Source organism: Diadema setosum, chromosome 17 (assembly GCF_964275005.1).
Source record: "Diadema setosum chromosome 17, eeDiaSeto1, whole genome shotgun sequence".
Taxonomy (NCBI): Eukaryota; Metazoa; Echinodermata; class Echinoidea; order Diadematoida; family Diadematidae; genus Diadema; species Diadema setosum.
In genome coordinates, this window is record NC_092701.1 from 7,815,085 (window position 1) to 7,828,374 (window position 13,290).

The window sequence follows — 13,290 nt, forward strand, 5'->3', positions numbered from 1 at the left end:
ACCTGATGATTAATAGAGTCGAAGGCTTGACAAATGTCAAGAAAGATAGCGACCGTATATCCTTTACTGAATAGGGATTTCCTTACTTCGGATTCTAAGCAAAGGAGATTATTGAGAATTCTACGATGTCGGAGGAAAGCTGACTGATGGGAAGAAATTAAATCATATTTATCAATAATGTACGAGAGTCTACGGACAATCATACGTTCCATGAGTTTACATACAATAGGTGTGAGAGAAATTGGGCGGTAGGAGCTGATGGAGTGTTTGTCCTTGCCAGGCTTTAGTATGGGCTTGATAATGGAGTGTTTCCATTGGGGCGGGATCACAGACGTTTCCCAACTCATGTTAATAATCTCTAACAGAGAGCAAAACATATTGTCATTTAAATGGCTTAACAACTGTTTGTTGATTCCATCGCCCCCAGGGGCTGAGTTTTTGGAAGCTTTGATCGCCATTTCGAGCTCTTTGGGAGTGAAAGGAGCGTTGAGAGGAGAATCATTGTCATGTATATAGGATGGGGGTTGGGAAGTAGGGAGAGGGAGAGTGGGAGTTAAAGAAGGCTTTTGAGAGAAAGCAACTGCCATAGCATTGGCGATACAGTGGGCGTCATGAGTATAAGTATTGTTTATAAGTATGGGTGGGAAGGTACTCCTGGTGTTATTGTTAGACAATAGTTTTACTTTGCACCATACATCTGAGAGTGGGGAAAAACGGTTCAAAGAGTTGCAAAAAGTAGTGAAATGAGAACGTTTGGCTGATATAATGGTGCGCCTGGCTGCAGCATTGAATTGTAGATAAGTGATTAAGTCATCGTAAAGATATGACTTATCAAGCTTGCGTTTGGCACGATGACGGTCGCGGACAGCTCTCGAACAGGCCGCCGACCACCAGGGAAGAGGTGGGCGACAGGTCGGGGTCTGGAGGGGAATAGAAGCATTAGCAGCTTGGGTAATACATTGTAGAAAAAGATCATACAGATCGTAAATATTTGCTGGACGGGAGCTGTGTGAATGATGTAACAATTCTAGTTCACGCTGAAATAATTCCCAATTGGCTCTTCGAAAAGCCCAACGGGGCGGAAGATTGTCATGATTTTGAGAGGAAGCGCTAGGTATGGAAAGTCGCTTTAATGGCAAAGTAAAATGAACACTGCAATATATAAGGTAATGATCACTCCCGAGGGAAAACGGGGATACCGACCAGTTACAGTGGGGGGCTAATGACGGAGGAACAAGAGTGAGGTCAATTGATGTGGAAGATCCTCTAGCAATGTCAAAGCGTGTTGCTGAGGAATCGTTAAGCATAACAATATCGTGATCATTGCAAAATTCAAATATGACTTTTCCGTTGAGGTCCATAGTGGTTCCTCCCCATGCAGGATGGTGGGCGTTAAAATCTCCTCCAATGACATAGTATGGCAGGCAGTCGACTGTAAGTGAAAGTAAATCTTGTGTGGACAATCTTTTTATGGGATTGTAAAAATTTATCACAGTGACAGAAACATTTCTATACAGAATATTGACTTTTAAGCCCTCTAGGTGAGGGAAATAATGAACATTGCTGAAATTTACGTCTTGATGAATAAAAATTGCACAGCCACCTCCACGTGATGAGACGCGATTGCGCCACAGAGCAGTATACTTAGGAATGGAGAAATTTGTGTCATCGTGACACCAGGTCTCTTGCACGAGGATAACATGTGGGGGAGAAGGGGAAGAGTAGATGTGTTGAGTCAGCTCCGCGCCATTAGAGGGGAGCCCTCTGGCGTTCCACTGCCAAATAATGAGGTTCAGATCCATTATTGGTTCTGGTGTAGGAGTTCGAATATCTTTTCCTGGGAAACGACCACATCGAAGCAAGTGTTTGCAGATTGAACAACTAACATGATTCTCTTGTGGTCAGAATCAGCCGCATGAAGATTGTTGATAACTGTGCTCACAAAGGAGACTAGTTTTTCTACTAGGAGAATGGATGTTGTAGGAGGGAGTTGCCGTTTGTTAGTTTGAGTGGAGGCCGTATTTGTATCTGTGGGGACTGGGAGGCTTCTGTGAACCTGGGCCCTGTCAGTAGCCTGTTGGGGTTGAGAAAATGCATGGGTCACATTCACAGTGGTAGGATGGGAGCGAGAAGTAGTGATGGAGGAGGTGGTAGGGTTGGACTTGGAGTTATGAATGGGAGCAGGTATGGTGGATTGAGGAGGAGAATCGGGCACATGAGGACCTGGGAGATGTTGCGGGTCAGATTGATCTGGGTTAGAATTCATAGCCTGGGTGTTGGATTGGGTAACCTGTAATTTTTTGGCAGCTTCAGCGTAGGAAACATGATTCAAAGTGGAGTAATTTTGCACTTTACGTGCAAGTTTGAACTTTGGGCAACCTGCGTATGCCGCGCTATGGGGGCCCCCGCATCGCAGACATTTTGGATTGGATTTGGACGGGCAAGAAGAGAGATCATGGTTTTCTCCACACCTTACACAACGCTGTTTAGATCTACATGTATCTTTTGTGTGACCAAACCTCTGACAGTGAAAACAGCGAGAAACAGGGGGAACATATACACTTACTGGGAAAGTTTCGTAGCCAATGCACACTGATTCTGGAAGTGAGGGGCAGTCGAAAGAGAGAACAAGTACATTGGTTGGGGTGGGACCATCGTTTGATCGCTTTGAGATGCGCTTAACTTCGGTCACATCCTGGCCCGCCAGCGCCTCCTTGATGTCTTGTTCCGTTAACTCGGGCGAGACGCGTTTGATGACACCTTTTAGAACAGGAGAGAATGACTTGTCGTTAGTGACACGAATTGGGGTTTTGCAGAATTCATTCAGTTCCATAAGAGTACGAACCTGTTTAGGATTGAAACATTTGATAGTGAAGGATTTTTGTTTGCGTTGGACTTGAGACACTTTTCCTACTAGCTTGTTTATTTCACGTGCGATCTGGATGGGGTTGATGAGAGTAATGTTTTTGACTGTGCCAATGATAGTTACATGCGGGTTGAAGGGAGGACGGGTGGGTGTGTGAAACAGATCAGATTCGTCATCGGAGTAGGGTTGGGAATTCGGTCGTTGTCTTTTTCGTGATACTTCAGTAAAGCCAGTGTCGCGGATAGGAATCGGAGTGGGGTCAGGTTCTATCTCTGAGAGGTTGTTGGGGTTTTCTTCGGAGTCATTAGCGGGAACAATGAGGGGAGGGACGTCCTGAATTCCAGACATGGCCGCCATTGTGACGGCCATGTAGGGAGAGGATCGAGTGGGGATAAACAATAGAGTGGGGCAGGGAGAGGCGAAATGAATAAAAGGGAAAAGGAGGACTAAAGGCGCACCGGACCGAATACGAAGAAAAGGAAAAAACCAGGCAATGACAAGAGAGACCAAGCGATAAGGAACTCTAAAGAAAGTATGAGGCCTCTCAGTTATAAAGTAAATAGGTCGGATAGTATAGAACAAAGGGAATTACAAAAGAGAACGCGTGTATAGAGGAGGTGAGAAACAAAATGGCAGCTACATGTAGCTACACACTATAGCTTTGGCAACGTGCAGCGACCGAACACTGCAGTTTACACAAGTATACACAGAATCAGATGTAGTTTGACACCTGGGTGTAAATACACAGTGGATATATAATAACACAATAACAGACAGATAATACTTTCCTTTCACAAATAAACTACAGGTGAAGTCAATCAAAGATATAGATATATGGATAATACTAATAGTGGATACTATAACTCAAAACAGAGGAAAATAGGCCTACACATCTAAGACAAAAAGAAAAATAATAATTAGACAATATACTGTTCGCTACAATGAATGATAAATGATCTTACGAAGTATATAACATCAACACAACAAAGTAGTAAAGTAAGTGATAACATGTATAAATCACGGTAACTCAAACTGTATAGGGCGGAAGCTAAAGAGCAGCGGACGTACACTCACTGCGACAGACTGTGCAAAGCAGTGCTTGACTGCCGTGAGTCGAACAACTTACGATGATATGCGTTGTCCTTTGGGTTCAGATCCGCAGTCAAATTTCAAAACAAGTTCAGCAGAAATGTGTCACATAAGGATCAAATAAATGAAAAACAGGCTCACTCATATGATCAAGAAGAACAAACAATATTAATCAAAGCTGAAAGGCAGAAAATAGATGCAAAATTCGGTTAATAGTACAAGTAGAACAGCGAGAGCACCACGGCACGTCCGCACCCTTCGACCTGCAAGAATAGAATGAATCCAATAATGTACATTGAATTTGATTTCATGTTTAGTGCTACATGTACTTTTAAATCCATCCGTCTCCACACAGTTTTCTCAAAATGAATGTTATGAAAAAACATTCATTTTTTTTTTTAAAGGTTAACTGCAGTAAAACATTTTCATAATGCTGCTTGTTCCTTTGATTTGATAACGAAAATGCACCTGTGTATTGTATAATTGTGACGCTAGTTTGTAATTATCATTGCAACATGTAACAATGACTGCTTTTCCTTTCGGAGATTTTAGGCACCTTTCAGTATTTGATCAATAATGCGTGAGGTAGGGTGCATAAATATTCCCTCACTGTCGCCGGCGAGGTTTTTATTATCGCTGATGATGTGTGTTCAGCTTCATTCCATTACATGTGTTAAAAGCCCCAGTGGGTGGTTCACTCTGTTCAATGTACATTGAACCTTGCACATTGCCCCTATGTATGGGCACCTTTGCTGTTCACAGAAGCCACTTTCATATATTCCACTACACTGTATATTTGTTTACTGTGAAATTAGATGAAGTTTCCCAAGGTTTGATGGTGTCTTTAAAGTATAAAGCAGAAGAGAGGAATGTAGCTGAAAATGAACTTGTATAATGACAATATCATATTGCATTGTAGCTCTAGAAAACAATCATTTTATTGACATGACACAGACTACTGTAGGATGATGTAGGTAATATATATATATATATATATATATATATATATATATATATATATATATATATAGATATTAGTTATATATATATATATATATATATGTATATATATATATATATATATATATATACTCCTAGATGGGTCATTTGGGAGACATTTCCATTTATGTTATATGCAAATTTTGAAATACATGTTCAATGGCAATTTACGCAATGGAGACACGAAAATTGTCTCCTTAATGACCAGTTGTCTCCCTAATGAAGACACTTCCCCCCAATATGTCTCCCTAAGGTGCCAACTAGGGATATATATATATATATATATATTAGTTATATATATATATATATATATATATATAGGTATAGATATATATATATTTTTTTTTGCAAGTGTTTTTCTGTGTTTTGTGATGAGTTGGTGCATTATGTTTCATGCATACCCATTTCATGAGAGTATCCCTGTCATAGGTATCGTGTATACAATATGATATTAATATTGATACAAAATTTATTTATTTTTATTTTTTTTTTTGCTGATTATTCAATGCTTTTACAGCACAGAGGCATTCAGAAGACGTTTTCAATGCAATGCGATCTAGACTGAGACATATTCAATACTATGATAATAATCAAATGCTAGAAAGATTGACATGTTATTTAAGAGTTTTGTGGTTTGTGAGAAGACAGTGTCAGGCTTCTATAAGCATACGTGTACGTGTATATCCACATTGCCAGCTGTTTGTTCAGTCTCTGTAATATTCTTGCTCTTTGTACAATTTTGGTGAACGTTTCTTGCAATCCAATCTGACTTTGTGGCAGTTTTAATCTGGACTTGACATTTGCCATTTTTACTGGAATGGCATATTTATAGATGCCAAATTTTAGCAGTAGCTACTATGTAGTTGGTTCAGGAAGAAGTGAAAGCATTCCATGAATTTCCTTTTTCTGTCTCACTGTCTCTCTCTCTCTCTCTCTCCATCTCCATCTGTCTATTTGTCTGACAGTCTGTCTGTCTGTACGTCTTTTTCTCTCTCTGGACATCACTCAAAATACTCTACAACTAGAGTCTACAACTACCCTTGAACAAAAATATGATTAAAAATCTCTGATAGTTTTATAGAATGTGTAAAATCATGTGTCTTGATTTATTGCTAAGTGTGTGACTTTATGCATAGCATTCTGAATATTAGTACCTAGTACACTCCAGTATTTTGCAAATAATGACTCCTGCTCTCAAAGAGCTGTGTACTGTATGTACAGCAGACTGCCTTAGGGTCATTCATACTGGCAATGAAAAATCCTAACATTACATTCTGAAACTTGCTATTTTACTCTATGCTAGGTGCCACTGGTAGAAAAATTAATTGTACACTGGAGTGTGGTTTTTTCCAACTGCGTGTACATGAGGTCGTAGTTGCGAACCATCACTGCAAAAATCTATCATGAAGTGTCCGGCTTTCTCTTCCCACAGTCATGGCAGATTGTCCGCACACAATCGGAGTGGAGTTTGGGACAAGGATAATTGAAGTGTCGGGACAGAAGATCAAGTTACAGATCTGGGATACAGCAGGACAAGAGAGATTCAGGTTAGAACAACAACAACAGCAGTAGCAGCAGCATCATCAACGACAACAACAACAACAAATGTAGATAAATGAATGTAGATAATTTATACAATACAGAAACAGACGGTAGTTGGAATTACAACATTTCCGTTTATTTGTTTGTTTTTTGTGTTTTTCAAAATAATGCTGACCGTTATGGTGCACCGCAATTCATTAGGCCATTAGTAAGATTATTTGTTAATACGGGCAGTTTATTGATTAAAGTTTCTCAGATAACTGTCAAACCACAACAGAGGAAGATCATGTACACCATACAGAGAACTTTAAATACATTATGATCGACAAAATTAAAAGCTTTAGATACATGTAGAACTGTAGATCGATCTATATTCCAACACTGGTGCAGATATCAGAGAAGTATGAAGTACAATATGTCTGTATTAAGTTGATCAGTGCATGAACTCTTGAATTCTTATGTCTATGAAACTAAAATCATATTGACTTTTGGAAATATATTGTTGAACTGTTTTGGTAATTTAAAGTTCATGTGGAACTGTTCCCTGTAATGACAGGTTAAGAATTAATGTGAGTGGTTTGACAATAGAATTGTTATTTTCTCAAAATCAAAAATACATTCAGATTATGACATGTTTTGAAATATTAAGTATTTATGTAGAGACATGCAAACTTAAAGTACACTTTAAATACAGGTTTGAAAGCCAGTGAGTTGGGATAATAATCAGACATAATATTTTCCAAAGTCGTGACTTGCAAACTTTGAGGCAGTAGCTCATAAAATTGTTGCATTGTTAATAATGGTACAAGGTAATCAAAGCGTATGTTGCCAAAAAAAGAAAAAAAAAGAGAAAAGATGTTGCTAGAAATTTTCGCCAAATGTTTGATGGTTATTGTAATTACTTCAAAGTCCCATCACTTCTAAATGTGAGCGAATCAGTCTCTGAAGAAAACAGTATTTGACATGGTGTTCACACTTTTCACTTATGTACCACAAACTCATCTGCCCCACCAGAGCGGTTACGAGGAGCTACTATCGTGGCGCTGCGGGAGCATTAATGGTCTACGACATCACGAGGCGAAGCACGTACAACCATCTCAGCAGCTGGCTTACCGACGCCAGGAATCTCACCAACCCGAACACAGTATGTCCACCTTCTGATGATGTACAATTTTAGTCTCTGTTCAAGTTAGCAAATCTCAGGCAGAAAGGAATTAATGAAATAAGATTACTGTGAAACGAGGAATGTTCACGTGCATTTTAATTTTGCGAGCGCCAAGATTTGCGAAATTAAAATGCACGCGAAAGCTCATCTACACTTTATGCATTGGATGCCAGTGGCAATTCGTGAAAATTTCATGCCATAATAAAGGCTGTCGGCTCCAATTCGCAAAAATTTCATGCCGCGAATATATCATGTTTTACAGTATTATCAGGAAAATCAGTCATGAAGGAGAGTGTGATATAAACGAAGTTTTAACAGAATTTATTACCTTTGTACTCCTGTCCTCCCACCTAATTCCCATCCAAAAGGGAAAGGTATGCAAAATGAAATAAATGAAGTTCACAAACGTGTGATGATGATGAAGATTTTGTGACAACAAAAAGATACACCAAATTTTGGGTGATTGTTGCCATTGAATATAATAGTTAGCCTTGAGTGTCTGTGATCCCTTGTATGCACTGTTTCACAGTAGAAGCCAGTGGTCTACAGTAAAAGCAGAATTTTTGGCATGCATTATAACAAAATTCTCTTGAACAAGGTGAATGTGTAAGTCCAAACTCTTTTAGATTTCTTTGTTTTGTACTCTGATATGTTAAGAAACCTAGGGCCTGTTGCCTTAAACTATTATCCTGAGAAAACTAAAGTTACTTTTTAAGAGAGCTTTTATCCTAAAGCTAGTATCTCACCAATGGGGACGTCTCCGCGACATCTCTAACTTATCAGTCGCGGAGACGTCTCCAACATAAAAATGGCTTGCGGTCTCACCAAGGAGACGTCTCTGAGACGAGTTATGGCAGGTGTCAAAAAATTTCAAATATGAGGGAGCCATTGCAGGATCACCTGACTTGATCTAGGCAGGATGTCAGCACGCAGATGGGTCACGTGGTTTCTTAACCCGTTGAGGACGGACTGATACTGCTACAACACGCATTTCCCATAGACACCTGCCCGAGTATACTCGGGACTCGTCCTCAACGGGTTAAGTAGGTCAAACAGCATCACCTCTCACCAGTTTTTCTGGTCTCCAGCAGGTCTCGGCGACGTCTCGGAGATGTCTCGGAGACATCGCGGAGACGTCGCAGAGACATCTCAGCAGTCGCGGATATGATTAGTCTCCGCGACGTCTCCGCGACGTCTCCGCAACTGATGGAACTAGTCGCAAACTAGTTTCAAGCCCGGTGAGATACCCCCTTTAAGTCAATGGCAGAATCATGCTAACCTGAGTTTTCTCTTCTTACCAGAGTTTTTCTCATTTAAAAAGTTTTATGCAACAGGACCATGATATTTCAAGGTCACTGTCATTGTTTTTTTGTAGGTCCTCATTCTAACGAGAATCCCCTGTGCCTCATTTCTTTGTCTATATTTGTAGGTAATATTCCTCATTGGTAACAAGAGTGACCTAGAAGCGCAAAGAGATGTCACGTACGAAGAGGCCAAGCAGTTTGCAGAAGAGAATGGTCTGCTCTTCCTAGAGGCCAGTGCAAAGACGTAAGATGCAAAGCCGTTTTCAATAGAATGGCTTTCCTTTCCTGTATTCAATTTACATGATAGTTAAAAGTAGATATACGGAACTAAACTTCTATATAAAGCATGATATAGCTAATAAATGTTCCTGTGACGCTTTACCATTATGAATTTTACTATAAAAAACAAGCATTTTAACAAATTGCATTCAGGGTTAAAATAAAAGTAACAATAGTAAGCTTACAACGCACAACAAAGGCTGTATGAATTAATATACCTGCAGAGAAATGTTTACTTTACAAATTAGTAAGTCTTCAAGGAGAATTTTAAATGCATTATTGACCATTTGCAGGTGAAACAAAAACCCAACTTAAGTGTTAATCAGTTTAATCAGTTGTTAAATATACAAAATGTGAACAATAGTTATGATACAATTGTTTCTAGAATAAACAGTTTACAGTTATGGTTTATTGAGAAAATATTGATATCTCTTTATATTTAAGGCTATATTGCATTTTTTTAAAATAAATATGATAGGATGTTTTGTGATACAACTGACCTACACATATGCATCAAGTGTGATAACTTGGAAAATTTTTTAAATGGTGAACAGTACCTTTAATGAAGCCAATGTGCTGTGCCATTGAATTTCATTATATTGGGGCAGCAACTTATAAGGACCTATCACCATAAAAATTCATATTAACTTAAAGAAGAAATAAAAGTGATTGATACTGTAATCTACAACTTGTATACCATGTAGGGATAGATGGGGTAACTGAGTCCTTGATGCAGGTACTGTGGACTATTATCATTTTGCACCTTATAACAAAAAGAAAATTCTTAATCATGAGATGCTTTTCAATAGGAAGCCAGTGACATTGAGTTAGGGTATGCAAGATTTCACTATGCCTTTGGAGCTTTTAATCTGGTTTATTCTGATTTGGGTGCCATGAATCAAGGCGTGACCTATCCTCTTGGAAAACATAAAAACACTTGATGGAAATCTTTAATGAAGGGTGTGATTGCTGAAACCAATATGAAATCAGAGTCGCTGACATAATTTGTGTTTCTCTCTTTAGCAGAGCTGCCAGGTCTCCTGGATTCTGGAGGAGGTTTCCTGAACACTGCATTATCTTTTCATGTTTCAATAAGGAGATAAAAAAATATTCCTGCTTTGTAAATTATTTTTGCCCATTCAGATGTATGTGCTGTTCAAGTATCTCCTTGATTGCTGTTTGGAATCTTAGCGATTTTAATGGGTAGCTCTGCTTTTAGAGGTAGCATTGATGGTAGGCATTATGCACTATTTATCTAGTAAGTATTTTTAAAAACTTCAACAAAATGATATTCCAATGACATTGAATTTGTATAGGTTTTTAGAGGATGACCAAAATATCTGTGCAGGCTGAAGGATGGCAGTTAATACGTTAGATTCTGGATAGAACTGACTCACAACTGATTGACAAATTGTCCTTCGACGTAAATACTGATTATTCTGAGGTGGTTAAACCCCCCCCCCCCCCCCCCAAAAAAAAAAAAAAAAAAAAAATACGACAGCTCTCTGCAGGAATCATCATTTGGAATAAACCGTATACTGTCTTGTCATTGATTCTCTTTCACAGGGGTGACCATGTAGAAGAAGCATTCCTGGACACTGCCAAAAAGATCTACCAAAATATTCAGGATGGAAGGTGAGGTCTTTTAAGTTACACATGCTGCTGGTTCATGCAGATAACTCACCTGTCAGAACAAAGAACATTAAAGGCATAATTTACTATTTGCAGATAAAACAAAAACCCAACATTAGTGCTTTTAAATAGTTCTAAAATGTGAGTTATGGATAGAAACAACCACTGTAAGAATTTGAATCAATATAATCGATGTTCAGTGTTGTTAAATACACAGAATGTAAACAATAGTCATGATAAAAATGTTTCCAGGCTAAACCGTCTACAGTTAATGTTTATTTAGAAAAACACTGACATCTCCTTATACTTAAGGCTTTATTGCGAACATTTTATATGGTAGGATGTTTTGTGATACAACAGACCTACACATATGCATTAAATGTGATATCTTGAATATTTTTGAAATCAGGGCTCCCAAAGGTAAACAGGAAATAGAAAAACATTATTTTTGTTTCGTTTGATGGAACCCGAGGCTTCTATTTCTCAAGTGACTGTCATAGGTAGCTCTAAATTTGCACAGAAGAGAAAGACATCTTATTTCTGTATTTCTGTAGTAATTGTAAAGTATTTAGAGAGTCAAAGTTTTGCTTCATAGGTGGCCAAGACATTACAAATTGATAATTTCAGTTGGGTGTGTTGGATTGTGCCAAGATCGCCATAAGATTCTAACTTGCTGTATGTCTGATTCATATTTTTTATTTAGCCCAACCTTTTTGTCGTATTTGGATGTTGCATGGCAAATGATAGTTGCCTTCTTATTTTGAGAAGATAATTATAATCCTTTAAGTATTTTACTTTAATCGGTATCCTTCAGGTATTTCCATCTGAGGTAATGTTAATTTGAATTTATTATTGATCCGTATTAGTAAGAGATGGCATGATTAAATTTCAAAATCAATATGATTTTCATGATATTTTTCTGTTTTCAAAATGACCATGCTGTATGAATTCTTTCTCTGTCTCATCTTCCATACGCAGTCTTGATCTAAATGCCGCTGAATCAGGGGTACAACACAAGCCTGCTGCACCCCGGAGCAATCAACTGAACACAGACCAACAGCCGGGTAAAGAGGGCTGCGCGTGCTAACATAGCATCGACATCACTTCTGTCTCTCTAGATCTATCTCTTTGTGTCTGCTCGCTTGGAAGAAAAAATAAAAGGTCTCTGATTCAACTGTGCTCACGGTCAGTGGGATGAGGATGAAATTCACAGCGATATAGAGTTTGATGGGTCGACATTGGGCTGGTTTGTTTGTTTGTTTGTTCTGCATTTCCACGATCACTGCCAGTCGTGGTTGAAGGCAGTGGTTTTGACCAGTGGGTATTGCAAACTATCAGAGAATGAGCTTCCCCATTAGATATGTAGAGTAATCTGTGCTCATGATATTACCAATACAGATGACCGTTCATTGTTCTGTAATAATGCAATGCTCACAGCATTTTGACGTGTGATCATCAATTTTATAACATAACCATTTTCATTGAGGCAGTCGTGGTATATGTCTGGCTACTGTCATAATCTTCATGCCAGCTGTATCTCTTTCATACTTCAGCATTTATTTCCCAGTTAACCTGATGGAAATTAAGAATAGTGAGCTTTCCTTTTCAACCCGTTGTTGGGTGTACATTGTAGTTTTCTGCTCTCATTGTCCGTCAAAGGACGTTCTTGCCTGTGGAGAAACAAACGATGATGCGTTTCACAGGAACGTGTGCAAAATCATGTCTTGCATGACGTATACAGTGGTGAGACTGCTGCTAAACTGTACATTGTGCAAGAAATGGTTGTGCTACAAACTAAGCTGTACATATGTTGATGAGATTTTGCAATGAACTGGCAAACGAAAGACATCGTGGTGGAAATTGATGGTAGCAATGGTGTGAAATGAATTGTTCGATGCTGTGAGCATGATTGGGATCAGCACTTAAATCCAGTGGGGGTGGGGAGGGGATGCGGGCGGGGGGAAGGGGGAGATTATATTGATCTCCAGCTATTGGTAATCACATTATCAGCAGAGTACATCATTGTAGCTTAGGGGGAACGAGCAACAACAAATTTTGGTGAAACAAGATGTTCGAGTGGTAATCTCTTTTGTTTACTCACCTTGGCTTGCGGAGTGCTCTTGAAAATTAGGGGTGAGGCGTACATGTGGAATGAACTCTTTCTGTCTCTAAACAGAGCTGTATGTGAGCCAATCACAGTCTTTCAGTGATAAGCAAGGTACATTATGTTTGACCAAGTCGTGACGGATGTGGCACCTGTTGGATCAAGTATCGATGTTTGCTCATACGTTAGGTGAACAGCTTTCCCCCATCCCTACCCCCCTCATTTCCCTGTATGTGAGTGCAACCAATTTTTGTGTGGCAATATTATGCAAATCTGGATTGATGTTGATGTGTACATCCACAACTTTGAG

The 13,290-nt window shown here is 39.0% G+C and overlaps 1 protein-coding gene across 1 annotated transcript in view; it reads left to right on the plus strand.

Moving 5' to 3' along the window:
* LOC140240385 (ras-related protein Rab-14) overlaps positions 1 to 12,804 on the plus strand; it is a 30,219-nt gene extending 17,415 nt beyond the window's left edge. Inside the window, exons 3-7 of the mRNA XM_072320156.1 lie at positions 6,387 to 6,501; positions 7,511 to 7,640; positions 9,091 to 9,209; positions 10,811 to 10,879; positions 11,855 to 12,804. Coding sequence (XP_072176257.1) covers positions 6,387 to 6,501; positions 7,511 to 7,640; positions 9,091 to 9,209; positions 10,811 to 10,879; positions 11,855 to 11,963 — 542 coding nt within the window. The 3' untranslated portion in view covers positions 11,964 to 12,804. The remainder of the gene's footprint in view (positions 1 to 6,386; positions 6,502 to 7,510; positions 7,641 to 9,090; positions 9,210 to 10,810; positions 10,880 to 11,854) is intronic.
* Positions 12,805 to 13,290: the final 486 nt, after the last annotated feature.